The sequence below is a fragment of the Carcharhinus amblyrhynchos genome, chromosome 20 (assembly GCF_965287045.1).
Source record: "Carcharhinus amblyrhynchos chromosome 20, sCarAmb.v2.hapA, whole genome shotgun sequence".
NCBI classification, from domain to species: Eukaryota; Metazoa; Chordata; class Chondrichthyes; order Carcharhiniformes; family Carcharhinidae; genus Carcharhinus; species Carcharhinus amblyrhynchos.
Genome location: NC_137343.1, coordinates 49,579,986 through 49,599,640, shown reverse-complemented (window position 1 = coordinate 49,599,640; position 19,655 = coordinate 49,579,986). Strand labels below are relative to the sequence as shown.

The following is a 19,655-nucleotide window of genomic DNA, read 5'->3' as shown; positions in this document are numbered from 1 at the left end:
TAACTGAATGTATTAACAAACTCCAGTTTGAGCTGGAGAGGCAAAGCCCTGGAACTTTCTATAGTTGTGGACCAAATCCTAAGTTGCCTGTAAACTCGGAGCAAATTGTATAGTATATCATGCAAAATGTTGCCCCCTCATTTAAACTTCCAGTGGTTATGCTCAGTCGACGCTGAACCATTCTGGGAACTTGTGTTTACCCCATTGAGATTCAGAGAAAGCTGTGCTCAGAGAGCAGTGAGCTGTGATGCCAGAGTCTGCCAAATGCTGGCCCATTACTGCTACTTGTGGCTTGACGTGTCTTTAGCAGGAAGTATGTTTTAGATTAATTATGCTGCTTCATTGCTCTGGTTGGTGTATATTTAACCTTAACCCTTGTGCTGGAAAATCCCCATTTCAATTCAAACTGCTGAAATTGTGGTGTGATGTTTGGGAAGATGAGTTGGAGATCGTGTAATACGAACTGGCTGCAATGGGGAATGTGATCTCGCTCACTTGCTGGCTCAGAGCTCCTCTCTTTTGGTACATCAGGAGTATCATCACTGTCCTCAGTAGGATTTTAATTACAAGATTCAGTGTCTGTGCACACCCTTCAACCTTCTCACTGTTCAGCTTCACTCTAGTTCAATGGACCATCACTGGAAGATAATCTTTGTCAACAAGGAACATTATTGTGTTCTGTGCACCAACCCCTGAATTTGCCCCAAATAAAAATACACAAGCTCGCCAGCAGGATGAAGTAGTGGTGTATTTAGGACACTGCTTATTGATACACCACTGTTAACATTTAAAAAGAAAGGGATCCTGTAGAAATTTACAGCGTTTAAGTTGGTTCTTTCCCACCGTACCATTCTGGTTTTTTGTTAGTGTAATTCCAAATGAATCCTATTGTTCTGATCTTTTTCGTAGCCCTTTCACGTCGCCTTTGAATATTTATTTATGCAATAGTCTACATAAACCATACCCAGGCCAAAGCGTTCCAGACTGCCAACACCTCTAAGCACTTCTCCTAATCTCATTTGTTCCTCATTTTCTCACTCAAATTAATGGCAACTCTTTGCTGACCCTTCAACCGTCAGAAATAGTTATGGGGAGATGGTGGCAAAGTGGTATTGTCACTGAACTAATAATCTGGAGACCTAGGTGAAAGCTCTGGGGGCCTGGGTTCGAATCCCGTCATGGAAGCTGGTGAGTTTTGCATTATAAGTCTACTAATGACAATGAAACCATTGTCAATTGTTATAAAAAAAAAACCCATCTGGTTCTCTAATGTCCTTTTTGGAAAGGAAATCTGCAGCCCTGGCCTACATGTGACTGCAGATCCAAAGTTGACTGTTAAATGCCCCCTGAAATGGCTGACTAAGCAACTCAGTTCAACAGCAATTAGAGATGGGCAATAAATGCTGAACTTGCTAATGATGCCTGCATCTCTCGAACAAAATTTTTAATAACTCAAATCCTTCAAAATTTTAAATATCTGAAATTTTAGTTTTCTGAATGCTTGTAAAATGAGTTAAAGTAACCCGTGTCTTTGTGCGATCAGTGCACTAGTTTAACTGCAAGTGTAGTTAATTTTTAATTCAAGAACCTTGGGGTGGTTTTTTTTCTGTGTAGATAAATAAATGTTAATGCAGCAGAGTGGCAGTAACTGGATTTTTGTATACCTGACCCCTTGATCTAGGCACCTGCTTTCTTTTTTCCATAGTTACCTTTTATAAGAGGAGTTTGTGTCGATGATCAACTTTCGTACTGTCGGTCACCACTCGTTTTGGACCGTTATGATAGGAAATGATTAATAATTAATTGGGTATGTCTTTTCCACTTTCCCTCATCCCAAAAATCCCCAAATGATTCATTCTATTCGATAGGCTGCTCCGGCCAGTGCTGCCGCTTGGTTGATTTAGCTGTGAGCAATACAGGAAGGGGTCCATAGTGCTGTTAGGGTGGGAGTTCCAGCATTTTGAACCTGTAGGTGGTGGAGTTCCCATGGAGTTTGCTGCCCTTGTCCTTCTAGAGTCATTCCCTCATTTCAGCCCTCTTCTTTCCTTCATGTCATTGGAGCGCTGAGATAGACAGGAGTTGCTCTTCCTCAACTCACCAAGATTACTCATCCCTCTTTCTGTACTCCCTTTTCTGGTAGATTCTTCTGGTAAATCTATGCTGTATCCCGACAGTTTGAAAGTTTAGCCTGGGACTAATGACTGCCATGCTGGAGGTTAAAAACTGAGCCAGCCACAAAAATGCTAAGGCTACAGAGATTTCTCAGAACATATACAAGGCACATCAGGAGTGTGATGGAGCATCAACCACATACCTGGATGAGTGCAGTTATATAGAATCCCTACCATGCACAAGGAGGACATTCAGCCCCTTGAGTCTGCTCCCGAGCTTCAACAGAGCATCTTAACCAGGCTGTATCCTGTAACCCCTTGTGTTTATCCCACAAATCCCCCTAACCTACACATCTTGGGATACTAAGGGGGCAATTTAGCATGACCAATCCACCTAATCCGCACATCTTTGGAGTGTGGGAGGGAACTGGAGCACCCAGAAGAAACCCACACAGACAGAGAATGTGCAAACTCCACACGGACAGTCACCTAAGGCTGGAGTTGAATCTAGGTCTCTGGGGCTGCGAGGCAGCAGTGCTAACCAAATGCATTGCAGCAACTTGCCACGGTTTCTTTGACAGCATCTTCCAAGCTTGTGACCTCTACCAAGATAAAACAGTTGGTAGCAGGCTGTTAATATCCTAATTCTCTACCAAACCGAACAGCACAGTGTTGGAAGTAAATTCCTATTATTTCATTGTTGCTGGCTCAGAATTCTGGGTCTCCCTCCCTAAGAGCACATAGGCTGCAGCACAAGAAGGTCTTACCAACTACACTGAATTGATGTGAATGGATTGAAGAAAGTGAATACATGTCGAACATACTGTTTGTCACGTGTTGCAAACCGGTACTTGTTTGCAAAGTCTTTGAAGAAAATTTGGGTCAATTCAGAACATTTTTACATTTTGACAGCTTTCACCCTTGACCTGATGGTTGCTGCGGTATGATTCAATAACTTTTCTGCTTTACTTTGCTCAAGTAGCTGCAATTCATATGAGCCTGGATAGCTGGGAGGAGAGGGGAACATCATTGCCTGGTTATAATTTGTAATAAGGAAAGCTTACCGCAAAGAATAAAATGTACCCTGTGTAACTTTCAAAATAACTAAATGGTTAGAGCTGGCGGAAGAGACTCAAGAAGTTAAAAACTAAAAACATTTGCACACCTTTGGATTATCACCATGCTTGTGAAGGTACATTTGGTCCCCTATCTGGGCTGTTAAGGGTGACAACAGCCAGTGTGAGATGGCAAAGCAGGAGGGTGTGATCCCAAGACCCTTTCTGTTCTGATCCCTACAAATTTATTACTAAACCCTCCCACTTTACTACTTCTCCTTCTTATTAACTATTGCCTTTAGTTACTTCCTCTAATTTGTCCCCTGCAATTTCATGGTATACACTTCACTCACCCACCCACCATGTATATTTGCCATTTTGTTCATTAGAGAAGGAACTGTTTCTTAATGTAGCTTACAATGTAAAGTCTGATTCACAGCCTGCCTTCTGAGAGTTACCACTTTTGTTTTTTGTAGGCTAATGCAGCAGCCAGTTTGTTCCACTAACAAAATGTCTGAACCGACCAACTAACTTGTGTTTTAAGATGAATGTTGACCAGGACTCTTGGCTTGGAGCTACATGTAAAAGTTGAGTATGGGGATGGTACAGATGGTGGCACAAAGGCTTGTTGCCAAATTAAGATGCAACAGTGTCCATACTGTATACTCTTCCCCCTTCTCTCTCCTAGTGTGCTCTACCTACAAAGACACTGGCCATATCAGTGAAGAATGAGTTTGGCTTTGAGATCTTGTATTACTGCACTGACGATTTCTCGCCACATATCTTGATGATTTTTAATGGAAATTGAGTCAACAGATTTTACTCGATGTCCTCTGAGTCATCGGCTTTTTCAGTGTAAATATACTTATTTTATTTTCAATGCTGAGTTTTTTCTATAGATAAATTATTTGGAGTTTTCAAAAATGTTATTCCTTTGCTAAAGTTATGACGCCAATGCTCATTGTGGACTGGGCATGCCTGTAATCAACTCGCTTGGACCAAAAATAGTTCAAAAACAAATTGAATCCAATTCATGGTGCCCACAAGCGAGACATAGCAGATCCAAACTGACACGAAAAAGCATTGGACCTGATCTTGGGCTTGATCTGACATTTGATCTTAACCAAAGGCTGAGAAATGGTTTGGAATTGATGTTCCTGCTGTATTTCTGAACTTCCCTCATCGATTTGTCCTGTTGCACAACCCAATTCAATGATGCAACACATTGGGTTATGGTAATGCTTACCACACAAGATTCTCCTATAAATCTGGACATATGCCAAATTTGCAACATCTTGTAAACAGCATTGTACTTTGCACATTGGCTAATGATTGTACATAGATTAAGAAAGAATGACGTCTAAGCTTTTGAAAATTGTTATTTGAATTTTACTTGTTGAATTAAATTGCATGGACTGATTCTGCCAGTTTACATATTAAGAAGAGATTTTAACATGGGTTCCAGGAATGGGCTTTTCCCAGAAATACAATTAGCTGGGAAAACTATATTGTTGTACTTGAAATTTGTTGTTCTGTTTTGCTGGTTATGTCAAACCTTTGAAACGTGTTGCAGGTAGTGTCTCAAAACTGGCAACCTCAGGTTTGAGGCCTGGCTAGATTTCACATCCTGCCCAATTTTGGGTTAGGCTATATTTGGGCTATGGACAATTCAGATCAACCAGTGGGATCAAGACTGGCGTGCAACCAGCCAAGGCGCGAACTGGTTAGCACCCACTCTGCTGATCTAAATGGAGCTCCGAACTTAATCACTCAGTTTTTGCATCTTACTCAAAGTTGATGCATGGCATGTTCTGAAAAAAGGCTCAGTTTTCAGAATGCAGTTTTTGGACAGTCTGATTTGAGACTGTTCTGCTGGACATGGTTCAGCTGGTAGTCATCCGAGTTCCCTCTGTCATTATGATTTGATTTATTATTGTCACATGTATTAACATTCAGTGAGAAGTATTGTTTCTTGCGTGCTGTACAGACAAAACATACTGTCCATAGAGAAGGAAACGAGAGAGTGCAGAATGTAGTGTTAGTCAAAGCTAGGGTGTAGAGAAAGATCAACTTAATGCAAGGTAAGTCCATTCAAAAATCTGACAGCAGCAGGGAAGAAGCTGTTCTTGAGTCGGTTGGTACATGACCTCAGACTTGCGTATCTTTTTTCCAAAGGAAGAAGATGGAAGAGAGAATGTCTGGAGTGCGTGGGGGTCCTTAATTATGCTAGCTGCTCTGCCAAGGCAGTGGGAAGTGTAGAGAATCAGTGGATGGGAGGCTGGTTTGCATGATGGATTGGGCTACATTCATGACCTTTTGTAGTTCCTTGTGGTCTTGGGCAGAGCAGGAGCCCAGACCAAGCTGTGATACAACCAAAAAGAATGCTTTCTATGGTACATCTGTAAAAGTTGGTGAGAGTTGTAGTTGACATGCCAAATTTCCTTAGTCTTCTGAGAAAGTAGAGGCATTGGTGGGCTTTCTTAACTATAGTGTTGGCATGGGGGGGACCAGGACAGGTTGTTGCTGATCTGGACACCTAAAAACTTGAAGCTCTCGACCCTTTTTACTTCGTCCCTGTTGCTGTAGAGGGAGAGATTATTGTTGCCGTACCAGTTCACCAGATCCTCTATCTCATTCCTGTACTCTGTCTCGTCATTGTTTGAGATCTGACCCACTACGGTGGTGTCAGTAAACTTGAAAATCGAATTGGGGGGGAATTTGGCCACACAATCAAAGGTGTATAAGGAGTATAGTAGGGGGCTGAGAACACAGTCTTGTGGGGCACCAGTGTTGAGAATGACCATGGAGGTGGTACTGTTGCCTATTCTTACTGATTGTGGCCTATGAGTTAGGAAGCTCAGGATCCAGTCAGAGGGCGGTGCCGAGGGCCGGGCCATGGAGTTTGGAGATGTGTTTTGTAGTACTAATAGTGTTGAAGGCTGAGCTGTCAGGAGTCTGACAAAGGTGACCAAGATTAATTTCACAATTTAGGACATCCCATGAAGTTATTTTCATTTTTTAAGAAAGATGAGAGGTCTCACGGCACCAGCTTATAATCCAACAGGTTTATTTGAAATCGCAAGCTTTCGGAGCACTGCTCCTTAATCAGGTGTCAGCCTTCACCCGATGAAGGAGCAGCGCTCCGAAAGCTTGTGATTTCAAATAAACCTGTTGGATTATAACCTGGTGTCATGAGACCTCTCATTTTGTCACCCCAGTCCAACACCGGCATCTCACATTGTAAAATAAGATGCTCGATCTTTAGTTTTCTGATTCAGATAGCACTGTTTTCGTGCTTACGCTAGTTTGTAGACACTGGTATCGTAAATAAAAATGCTGTCAGCACTCAGCAGACAGCATCCATGGAAAGAAAAGATGTTGATGTTTCTGATCTGACTCTTGCTCAGTTCAGAGACATTGTGTCCCCAGACGCTGCCTGACCTGCTGAGTATTGAGAACATTATCTGTTCCTAATTGGCAAATTAATGTGTCTGGGAAGGCATGGAGAGTAATGTCTGGCCAGTGTCTACACCATTTCATGTCATCATTGTCTGAGTGCTATTGCAGAAGCATAGTGTAAATAGCAATAGCGTTGAATAATAACAATGAAAATGTCACAGTGCATTAAAACAAGCTGGAAAAACAATGGTGAAGAAGGGTAGGCAAGGTCTAATATTAAATACACTGACAAGCAGATCAATATCCCATTGCTGGTTTTATTGCATTTCCAACTAGTGGCTGCATTATATTGACGGTGAGGCACTGAGGTTTTGAAAAGATGATTTAGAAATGCAGGTACAGGTATTTCCTTTCGTGTTTAGTACACTAGCAGGGGGAGACGATGGTACAGTGGCATTGTCACTGGACTTGGAATCCAGAGGCTGAGGGTAATGTTCGGGGGACCTGGGTTCCAATCCCACCATGACAAACAGTGACATATAAATTTAATAACAATCTGATTACTACTGAAATTCTCTATGAAGGAAGGAAATCTGCTCTCCTTATGTGGTCTGGCTTGTATGTGACCCGAGACCCAGAGAATCATAGAAATCATAGAAACCGTACAGTGCAGAAAGAGGCTATTTGGCCCATCGAGTCTGCACCGACCACAATAATCCCAGCCACGGATTATTTCATGGGATGACATTGCTCTGGGTGGCACAGTGGTTAGCACTGCTGCTTCACAGCTCCAGGGACCTGGGTTCGATTCCTGGCTTGGGTCACTGTCTGTGGAGTTTGCACATTCTCCTCATGTCTGCGTGGGTTTCCTCCAGGTGCTCCAGTTTCCTCCCACAGTCCAAAGATGTGCAGGTTAGGTTGATTGGCCATGCTAACAAATTGCCCCTTGGTGTCCTGAGATGCGTAGGTTAGAGGGAATTAGCGGGTAAAATATATAAGCATATGGGGGTAGGGCCTGGGTGGGATTGTGGTTGGTGCAGACTCGATGGGCCAAATAGCCTCTTTCTGCACTGTAGGGTTTCTATGATTTGTATGATTCTCTGGGTCTCGGATCACATACAAGCCAGGAGGGCAGATTTCCTTCCCTCAAAGAGAATCTCAGTAGTCATCAGATTATTATTAAATTCATGTCACTGTCTGTCATGGTGGGATTGGAACCCAGGTCCCCCGAGCATTACCCTCAGCCTCCGGATTCCAAGTCCAGTGACAATGCCACTGTGCCATCGTCTCCCCCTGCTAGTGTACTAAATGATTTGTTTGGGATTTTTTGGTAAAAAATGTACAGAGATAATTTACCATGACAGGTGCAACCTTAGCACAGTGTATCCAGCTAACAGAGGAAATATCTGTTTGGTCTGAAATCAATAAAATGGCCTTGTACAACATTAGAAGAAGCTGGAATCTATGACCTGTCATTCAGAAGTGTTTGACAGGGGAACAGAAGGTAGTCATGCCAGATGTTCCTGCTGGAATGAGCTTCTCAAAATTGAAATTCTTCTTCAGTCGTGAAGCCCATGGAATAAATGGACACTGGCATGATAACAGGAAACAGTAATGGTGAAAGGCTGCACTTTGAGTCTGCACTTACAGGTGACCTGCCTACCTAATCCTTTCTGCCAGCACTTGGCCTATAGCCCTGAATGTTATGAAGGATGTGAGGCAACTCGCCTTCACCACCCTCCCAGGTGGTATATTCCAGACTGTTGCCACCCTCTGGATAAAAATGATTTTCCTCATGTCCCTCCTGCCCCTCACCTTGAACCTGTGTCCCCTTGTGACTTATCTTTCAACTAAGGAGAACAACTGCTCCTTATCCACTCTGTCCATGCCCCTCATGGACAGAGGCTATAACTGACCTCAGGCTACCTGGCGGCAGAGAGAATCAGACCCTCTTCAGAACTGCTGGTCCAGTTCCTAGCAGCAACAAATTGTATTTAGACATTTATCATCCTTAACATAGTAACCCGTCCCACAGGGACATTTTGATGAATAATTTGATACTGAGCTACATGAGAAGTTTGGCCAGCTGCCAGTAGCTCAGTCTAGGGGATAGATTTCAAGCAGCTTCTGAGTGGAGTGTGTGTGCTGGGGAAGTTTATAGTGGGTATTACAGAGCTTTGATGCCTTAGCAGCTGATGGTACGTCAGAGGCAAATGAAATCCAGAGGTGCACAAGAGGCCAGAATTGATGGACTGTGGAGATCGTGAAGGGTTGTACTTGGAGGAGGTTACAGAGACAGGGAGGGGTAAGATGATAAGGCGCTACCTAAATAGAAACTGAAACTTGTAGCTATTTGAGCATAGTACTTGTGAGCCATATTTGTATTTTAACAGTGCCCTTCTGGGAAAGGGAAACAAAAAGCAAGAAAAGGACTTATTTTCTGAAGATGGCACTTTCTAGGTGAGACATTTAACCGCAGTTCATCTGCCTGCTCGCCTGGGTGTGAAAGATCCACTATTCAAAGAAGAGCAGGGGATTAGCACCCGTGTCCTGACCATTATTTATCTCTCGAGGAACATCAGGAAAACATGTTATCTGGCCCATGTTGCATTGTTTGTGGGAACTTGCTGTACACAATTTGGCTGTTGTATTTCCTACATTCCAACAGTGACTTCATTTCACAAGCCCTGCATTGGCTGTGAAGGACATTGGAATGTTCTGAATTTGTGAAAGGTGCTTTTTGAATGCGAGTCTTTGTCTAAAAAAAAAATTGCTCTGCAGTAGCATCTGCAATTAATTGCATCATTAGTTGCATCTTGCTGTAACTTCCAAAGGAAGGATTCCAATGGCAAAGCCCAAAGATGTGGGGGTTAGGTTGATTAAAGTAACCCTTACTGTCCCAGGATGTGATAGGTTAGAGGGATTAGCAGGGTAACTAAGCTGGGATAGGGTGGGACTGTTGGTGTAGACTCGATGGGCCGAATGGCCACCTCCTGCACTGTAGGGTTTGTATGATTCTATGATTGGCTGAGAGAGAATGGACAGGCACAAGAACAGTCACAAACTCACAACTCTGCATTTAGCGAGAGTTTTCTCTGCCAATACTAAAACATTTCATGGTCATCGAAGCTTCTCCTATACTAGTTCACACACGGTCTTACTAGAATTTGTTTCCAGTCCTTATCAGTGGCAACTCCCTCACCAATAGATCAAATTCTCAAAAAGCTGAGATTCTCACCATAAATTGTTTTCTGCAAATCTCTGCTATTACAGGACTGGCCTGTCTTGCGTGCTGATTTAGTGAGCACGATATGGGTATGGGCTTGGTTTCTAGACTGAATGCGTGATCCTTCTATTGTGACCAAGACCATAAATCTAGCATTTTCACAGAAAAAATGCACAGGTTTTAAAAAAATTGATGGTCAGTACTGCTGTTTAGAAACTAGAAATTCCATTTAATTAACAGCAATTGAGTAATGTTGGTCAGTGTTGAACTATGATCTATCTACATTTAACATTACATATCATACGTGGGTCTTAAGATTTGTCTAGAGTCCATACCAAAAGTTGCTTCCCAGTTTAATTTGGGCAGATAGTTTTATCCTTCAGAATATTATGTTTTAACAAGATTATCTCTCATTCTTCTAAATTGCAATGAGTACAAACCAAACCCGCTCAACCTTAACTTATAAGACAATCCCTTCATCTCCAGAATCATCCAAGTGAATCTTCTCTGAACTGCTTCCAATGCTGTAAATCCCTTCCCAAATAAGGAGACCAAAACTGTACTCCAGGTGTGATATATACAATGTCCTGATAAGTTGTAGCAAGACTTTTAAACTCCACGCATGCACACCTGCCCACAATACAGGCCAACATTCCATTGGCCTTCCTAGTTACTTACTGAAGCTGCATGCTAATCTTTTTTAATTTAAGCACAAGGACACCTAGATCCCTCTGTACTGCAGCATTCTCTGGATCCTCTCCATTGAAATAATATTCTGCTTCTCCAATCTTCCTGTCAAACTGGACAACCTTGCATTTTCCACATTATACTCCCATCTACCAATTTTTTTGCCCCCACTCAGCCTATTGATATCCTTTTGCAGACTCTTTGTCCTTAAACCTGCTTTCTTCCCTATCTTTGTATTGTCAGCAAATTTGTCTACAATACACTTGGTTCCTTCATCAGAGTCACTAATCTAAATTGTGAGGCCCCAGCACTGATTCCTGTCTGTTACATTTTATGGTAAAAATGACCCATTTATCTCTATTTCCCGTTAGTCAATTCTCTACCTATGCTAATATATCACCCTCAACACCATGAACTCTTGTGCAGTTATCTTTGATGTGGCACTTTATTGAATGTCTTTTGGAAATCCAAATGCACTACATCTACAGGTTCCCTTTACCCACCCTGCTCATTACATTCCCCAAGATCACTCATAAATTTGTCAAACACAATTTCCCTTTCATTAAACCAGGGAGTGGAAAGGGAATGGGAGGTGGTTTGCCAGGGTGGAGGGATTAAGGGTTTTTTGACAGGGTGATGACATCCCAACTTGTTGAAACAATCACAGCCACAGTTGATAAAATACTGCCATCCAGAGTTGCAAACTTTCAAAAGCAAGGATTTCCTTGAGAGTTAGTGTGTAACTAACAGCTAGTTCCCTAGATTCCAGGATTCACCCCAACCAAATGAAGCATTGAACTACTGTTCATCGTCCAGTCATTTGATCAAACATCGGGGGTGCAAAGCCGGCAAGTCCAGGGTGCATCAAGTGACAAGCTTCCAAATTCCCCACCATTCCTGAATATTCCTATATGGCTCACATATGGGACTGACAAGCCTCCATAAATTATCCAAAATGGTGAAAGTCAGCAATTTGTTTCATTGTGCTACAAGGACACTCGGACGGGGCTCCAGCCTCCAGCAGCACCCCCACATACCTTTCTGAACTCAGTAGTGGACTGTATGCAGTTGGCATTTCGGCAGTGAGACTTGCAACTGTAACAAACGGAGCTTATTTTCTCTCATGGTTGCTTTTGAGCCTGTGAAGTGTATGATTCCTCAGGACCACTGGCATCAGTTTATGTCCTTAATCAAACTGCATTGCCTAGTCAGCATAAAGGTTATTTTGCTGCTTTAGGATCACTGGTTTTTACATTTTATCTTTTGAACTGAAATGAGGAAGGATGTCAAGTTGACGTGAGGTTTTTATGGGTGCAAGTTTCCTCAATTTCTTAAACAATTGCTCTTCACAGACTAAGCTTATATCAATTTATCTATTGTCTTCATGACTAACAGCTTGGAGCTATGTTTCCTTCATGGTGAGTGTTACTGAGGGCAGGTCAAACTTTGGCAGCAGTGTGTTATTGGAGAGGTGCAGAGCTACCTGAGGCGGTAGTATTTAGGCTGCATTGGTTAGCACTATGTACTGAGCATTGCCAGATGTTCAGGCTGGCCCTGCTAGACACAGGCTTTTGCCTCACTAGATTATGAATGTTCTCTGCCTTTCTCTGTCGTTTTGGTCTTCACACTGGCTTCCTTTTATCTTATTACTATCTCTAATAAAAGCCTGAATCCTGGAGAAAGGCTACTAGGCCGGGGCCTGGCTGGGTGTTGGTGTCTTGCACATGCCAAGTGGAGGATGGGAGAAGGAAGATTTTATTTGCAATGAGTGGACTGCCACCTGCTGCTTTAGGGTTGTCTCAATTACAGGCACTCTGTGCCAAGCCACTCTTCAACTTCCAGTGAAGCAGCTGTTCAGTTTATTTTCCTAGTGCCAATACCTCAGGAGCTGCTTGTAAACAGGCCAGCAGCAATTTAAGTTAAACATTGACTACAGGGATAAGGAGGAAGAAAAACCTGGTGAGTTGCTGCAGTGCATCTTGTAGATGGTGCACACAGTTGCCACTGTGTGTCAGTGCTAGAGGGAGTGAATGTTTGTGGAAGGGGTAGCAATAAAGCAGGGCTGTTTTGCCCTGGATGGTGTTGAACTTCTGCAGTGTTGTTGGAGCTGCGCTCATCCAGGCAAGCGGGGAGAATTCCATCACACTCCTGACTTGCCTTGTAGATGATGGATGGGTTGCAAGGAGTCAGGAGGTGGGTTACTGGCTGCAAGATTCCCAAGTCTCTTGAGGAAGCTCAGCCGCACACTGAGGATTAATATCCATGTCACAGTTTCGGAGTAATCTTACAACTTTTCTAAGGAGTTTTAAACATTTTCTTTATCTTTGGGCTCTGGTTTCCTTTGTGGTTCGTCAGAAGCAGTTGTTCTATTTTGGGTATAGTGCTGTGTAAAAGGCTGCATAAGATCTGGGTAGAGAACTCAGTACAGAGCTTGCCTGGTTCTGGTGTGCCAGTAGAGAGAGACCCAGTAAATGCTGAGGTTTATTGTGGTTTGTGTTTTGCCACCCATCTTCAAGACAAATTAATTGTTTTTATTCATTCATGGGACTTGGGCGTCACTGGCTAAGTCGGTATGTATTGTCCATCCCGTGGTATAGTACAGCCACAGTGCTGAGAGGGATGAAGTACCAGGCATTTGATCTAGTAACAGTGAGGGAACAGCGATATATTTCAAGTCAGGATGTTGAGTGACTTGGAGGGGAACCTCTAGGCAGTGGTGTTCCCAGGTATCTGCTACCTTTGTCCTTCTAGGTGGTAGTGGTCATGAGTTTGGAAGGTGCTGTCTAAAGAGCCTTGATGAGTTCCTGCAATGTATATTGTAGATGCACACCGCTAGCACTGTATATTGGTGATGGGTGGAGTGAATGTGGATGGGGTAGATAAGGTTGGTCTGTTGTATTTACAGCAGGAACTTGGTTAGCACTGTAAATTGTGAAATGTGCTGTACTACCAGGTCAGCACCAATGAAGATGGGCACGGACCCATTAATGAAACAGTTAAAATGTCACACAATGAAAAATCCATTAGCTTGTTTTTTTTTCAGATATGAAATCTACAAAGAGAGCTCCCAAGTTGTCTGTTTTCACTTCAATCCCAGATTACACAATAATTGCAGTTGAGTGATGTAAATAAGGCAGCTTGGGCAGAATTTTGTTAAAACTAGTTTGAATTATCAGATGGTTTGAATGAAGCAGCTTTGAATTGAGAGTGCACTGTTCATGGTGATAGGTACCTACAGTAAGAGGCACAATTCCATGTCGCTGTGACTGTCCATCACCAGTGAATTGTGCAGACTGGTTTAATTCTGATTCCACCATTAAGTTGAATTCTGTTTATTTTTCTCTGTAACAGGTTGGTGACCTTGTGAAAGTGACCAGGATGAACATCAGCGGCCAATGGGAAGGTGAGGTGAATGGCCGGCAAGGACTGTTCCCTTTCACTCACGTCCAGATAATCGACCCCCAAAACCCTGAAGAAAACGAGTGACCTAAAGGTCGGGGAACATGTGGTCACCTCCATCTGCCTGTTCATCGCACACGGTATCAGCATCACATCCGGTGCATCGCTTCCAGACTAATGGGAAAACCATCATTTTGCCATGGAACTGCCAATGGCTTTTTGAGTATCTGCTTACCTGCTGGAATTTAATGTTTCTGTCTGAGCTCTTCCCACGTACCATTAAAGCTATCTGATTACTAACAAATGGAGAAAAGGACGGGAGAGACAGTCTCAATCTCAGTGCCGCAATAGATGATGCTTCAGTACAAGTCTGAAGCCAGCTGGAATAATCAAGTGTATACTTGGCGGCACCCCTGACTCTGGGAACACTTGCTGCATATTCCTTCTGCCTGTGATAGGCATGTAAATGTGGCGATAACTTGCCAACTTATAGATTGTGGTATTTAGGGATGCTGCTGGGACTAGATTCAATTTGTCTAGCCTCAGTTATTATCTTGAGTGCGTACTTAATGTAAAGGAGCGGAGTGAAAACTGAGGCATTGGACTCGTGAGAATGATTTGAAATGGTTTGGAGTACAGCCGATGTAACGTTAGTCTGTGGTGCCATATCCAATATGTAGAGGAGTCACAATTTTTTTTGGATACAATCAGATAGATAGCTGTAGAAAACAATCATGAATAAGTCACTTTTACAGCTTTGTAACACCTGTAAAGACGGAGCTTTAGAAAGAGGAAACACTGGCTGAATGGGAACAGAATTGCTCACACTTGGGAATCTGGATAGGTTGCCAGTTGTAGGCTGGGTGAGGCACAAGGATCTTAGATATGCTAATGATTCACAGCCTGGGCTAAGTAATCTGCAAAAGGATTGGCTCGTGGGTGACTGATCCTGCAAGGCAGAATCTTTTCATAAACTTAAACATGGAGGTTGTGGGGTCAGAGTTTAGTAAATAGCCTTCAGATAATCTGGAATGAGATGAAAACATCTGGCTAATGGGCAGAAGTATTCCAATGGAGATATTAGTGCCTTCCCCTTTTGGAAGTTTTCTCTAAAAGCAGTTTGTTGATCTGCATTTCTGTGACGATACTCAGTGTTGGACAGTTCCCTTAGTAAACTCATGTCCAGCACATACAGTTTGCCTGACTGATACCAATGACCAGCAAGTCAGAGGGTCTTCATCTGCTCAAAATGGCCAGAAAGATTTGTGTGGAGTCTGAGTGCCAGTTTGATATGGATGCAGTGCAGAGCCAGTGGGTGTCCAGTTTGATATGGATGCAGTGTGCTTTTCAGACTCCCCTGTTTGATCTCTGACTGCTGGAATGGACTTGTTCACTGGCACGCGCGCACACACTGGTTTCTGGTGCATGTGCTCAATTCTGTCCCTCCCTCGCCCGCCCATTCCTCGGACCCCTTCCTCGCCCGCCCACTCCTCCGACCCCTCCCTCTCTGGCTCTCTCTAGCCCTCATCTGCCATGCGTCACCCTTTTACTCACTCACTGGTGACCTCGCTCGCCGGTGACCCCTCTCGCCGGCATGTCTTTTTTGCACTGCACACTGGAGTCAGGATTCTTTCCCTCCTCCAAACAATCTTTTTACAAAATGAGTAGCTCAAGGTAATCTGGTTTGAAATTGGTGTCTGTTGACTGACTAATTCAGATGAAGAACCTTGCGCCTTCTGTGTATTAATATCTGTGCACTGACCGTGTTCTATTTAATAATTGGGTGAAAGAATTGTCACCTGCAGTGCAACACTAAATTCAAACACTGTCGACAAGTTTCACGCCACCCTGCCGTTACTGAGACTGCTATACTCAGTTTGAGGTAGTAATTCTGATCCTTTGCTGTGGAAGTGCTACTTCCTCTATAATAGCAATATAGATGATGCTTGTGGAGTAATTGTACATGAACTGTTTTGACGAATTGAGCAGTAAGGCACCATTGACACACCCCCAGAGGTAACTGTGGGGAATTCATCATCTCCATTGCTGCCCTGTTCCAGGCAGCACAGCACATTGCAACTGAACCAGCTGGGTGTATGGTAGCTGCCAGTAATGGGTATTTGCAGTTATTTCCCTTTTGGAAAATTGTTATTGATTGGATTATATCCAGTTGCAGTGTGTTTATAACAAATCCATGTGAGCTTTTCTCCTCTTCCACCTGGTAGCTTTGAGCGGTCCTGCCCCACGGACAGCTATAGGCGAGTGTGTGCTGTTATAACTGGTTGCTTAGTGTGGATGCTTCACTGTTCTCACTGTAGACCATAGTTACTGGTTATTAAAATGAAGCCTTGACGGTCTGCATCTTCCTGGAGCTAACAGCGTATTCTGAACATTGAGTGAATCACCCTGGTGTAATGGTGGGGGAGGGGTACTGGACAATTCCTGAGGTCAGTTCACCATCAAACCAAAGTATGCACCGAGTGCCTAAAATCAGAGTGTCCACTCTGGGTGGGGCAGGTGGGGATAGTTTAGTTATCACTGTCCTGGTTACTTTTTGAAGGAGATTTTTAGAATTCATATTTTCATAGGGGTGACCATGTTGTGGTTTCAGACATTCTAGAACAAACATTTTTATTTGCCTTTCCCTCCACTTCTCACCTTGCTGAGGTCTCCAGTTAGTTGAACAGATCCTAGGTGTAGGATTAACCATGACGTAACAGTATTGACCCAAAAGTTTTTTCATTACAGAATCAGATTCTTTGGATATGCCTCTGTTTTGCTTTTCATACTAATGTGACTAGCTTTGTGCCTTGTTCTGTTTTTTCGTTTCCTTTATCAAACCACTATAGCTCCCTTGGCCTGCCTGCCAAGCTATTACACTGGACTCCTAAAATTCTGTCTAGTTATGTCTAGAAATGCCTCGTGAGAATGGACAATGCCCTACATTTCCTTCCCCCTCCCTCTCCTGCCCTTGATGATTCGGTTCCAGTTTGAGTGTTTCCCCTTTCAGGTTATTAGTACCTGGCCTGCTTCTTTTCCTCCTTGGCTTATCAGCTTCCATAATATTGTAACCAGGCTTGTGCACTACAGGAAGGAAATAAAACACGTCTGCGCCTCTTGTAAATGCTGCGCAGAGAGTCAAGCGATGAATCATATTTGGAGGGTGAGCGTGTATTCAGCCTGCATCACTTGCCTGCCTTCCCACTGCATTTGTCGCCAATAAACAATTGTTTACAACACAGCAAATTCACAGCAGGTTTTTAATACATGCTAATAGCTTAAAGAACTATTGAAAATGTTTGTCTGTGTCCTCCATGCATGCTAGTTTCTTATTTTTGTAGAAAGCTTTGTGCTGTCAGTTCCAGGAGAATTATTAATACATTTTGTTTAACATTCTGGGAATGGGAGCTTTTTGCCTATGTACAGATCATGTCTAACCCTGATTGAATAAATCTAGTGTTTGGAATTGCAAGTGTCTAGAACTGTAAACTCTGCTCACAAACCTCAGTAATCTATAAAATGTCATTTGTTTAAACAGGCTTTTAGTTTGTGTGTTTGATAAGTTTACCAGTATTACAGTATCTGCAGGTTTCACTGAGGGGATTATGTTGATTTCCTTAGTTTTCATTTTAATTAAACGCAGAAAAGTCCCGTTGTTGAAGCCAGTGTTTGTACGTACTAAATAAAATTGACAATTCACTTCTCCCCTCTGCAATCTTGAAGCAACAGTAATAGTAGAAGCTGATGTGGACATCAGGAGCGTGAAGGGAAAATACAACCTGCGTAAAATACACCCAGTACAATGACTTCAACAGCATGGGTCTGGAATCAAGGCTGGCCTTCCGGTGGACTCTAGAAATGTGAACAATTCAGAAGGTAGAATGGAAGGCTCGGATTATGTGAAAAAGGAACTTTTTCAGCGAAGCAACCCAGCTTGTACTAGGTTTATATTTCTGCTGTCTACCTGTAACCCATGTTCTACGTCGTCAGATGTGAGTTTGATATCAACTGTTGAAGTTGAATGTTTGTGGAAACCACAAGATGCTAGAAAAGTATCAAATTTCATGCCATGCAGATGCATCTTTCAATTTGCAGCGTAACTTCAACGGCAATGTGACTCATTACTGAAGTGGTAATGCTACTGCTGAGCTAATTTTAGCTCGAGCTTTGCTGCTCTGTAGTGCTGTGGCAAAACACACCTGTCTCTCTTGAACTACAGTTTCTGTCCCATTAAACTAGCGACCCATTCTTGGAAATACTACCATTGGGTGACTTAAATTGCAATAGCCTCCAACCTCCCCATTTTTATTCTTCAGTGCTGTAGCCCTGGTGACCCACAAGTTCCACGGGCAGCTGAGTAATTAATCCATAAGGAATATCCATAATCCATAAGGACATACATTTAGGGACAGCCCTCTCCATTATTGTGGAAAGTATACCCTTCCCAGCTGAAAGGCAGCCTCTTGCTTGTTTGGCTTCTATGTCAGCAGGTGGACCTTGTTTTGCAGCTCAGTTGGATAGTGTACAGAAAGTAAAAGCCTTTGGTTTGGTTTGTAAAGATTTGGTGAGTTATGGTGCAGCCCTCAAGGTTTTCTGGGCCCTAAGCCTGGCTCGATAGTAACAGCTTCACAGCTTTTCATATATAGCTTTCAAATAATGTTTGCCTGCTGGAACAAATCTAATATTTCCTAGCTAAACCTCAACTCTATCTCTTCAATTACGGTATGGGTTTTCTATTCCCATTTCACCCTGTTCCAGATATTTTTGGTCATATGAACATTTTAATAAATAGTTTTTGAGGTGTTTAAAAATTATCAATGCTGAACCAGAAATTGATGCTAATGGTGTGAAATGACACTGGGGCTGTTTGGACTAAACTGTGTACAATAAAATGAAATTAACTTTGCTCTGTAACCATACAGTTGTTTTTCAAACCAATCCAGAATTGTTTCATTTTTACAAGTTATTTTATCTCAAGGTATCCAACAGCACTTGAGAAGCTGGACATCATTCAGAACAAAGCAGCCTCATTGGTGCCCCATTCACTCTCTCCACCACCAACACAGTTGCAGCAATGTGTACCATCTGCAGCAACTCACCGAGGCTCTTTCATCATTTAGATTTGATTTATTATTGTCACATGTGTTAGCATATAGTGAAAAGTATTGTTTCTTGTGCACTATACAGCCAAACTATACTGTTCTTAGAGGAGAGTGCAAAATGTAGAGTTACAGTCATAGCTAAGGTGTAGAGAAAGATCAACTTAGTTTAACAGAGTTAGAATGAAGTTCTAGAAGCATAAAACGCATGTAAAATATAGAATTAGAGGTATGCTGGCCATAGCTTGCAAGAAGTCACCTCGTTCTGGCACCATCTTGGATAAATAACAAGACCCCCCTGTTTAAGGATTTACAAGTTGAAACTATACCAATTTCACCACATTATGAACACAGTTTTCTTAGCCATATATAGTGCCAAAGTGGGACTTAAACCCAGAGCTGCTAACTGAAAGGCAGGAACACTTCCCACTCCACCACAAGACCTCCCACAAGTGTGTCTTTATATTCTTGAGTAAATCAAACAAATGAACTAATACTTAACTGATTAACTACAGCCCTCCCTATTTATGTAATTTCCTTCGATCCCGACAGCCCTTCCTACCTCTGAATTCTCCTGTAGTTCTTACAATCCTCCCTATCTCAGTAAGCTCCTCCAGCCCCTCGTCTCTTATAACATCCTCCAGCCCTTACAACTACTCAATTCTGTAACCTCCTCGAC

General features: G+C 42.7%; 1 protein-coding gene across 1 annotated transcript in view; it reads left to right on the top strand.

The window, feature by feature from the left end:
• crkl (CRK like proto-oncogene, adaptor protein) overlaps positions 1-18,783 on the top strand; it is a 65,571-nt gene extending 46,788 nt beyond the window's left edge. Inside the window, exon 2 of the mRNA XM_080208585.1 lies at positions 13,830-18,783. Within this exon, the coding sequence (XP_080064711.1) occupies positions 13,830-13,964 (135 nt within the window). The 3' untranslated portion in view covers positions 13,965-18,783. The remainder of the gene's footprint in view (positions 1-13,829) is intronic.
• Positions 18,784-19,655: the final 872 nt, after the last annotated feature.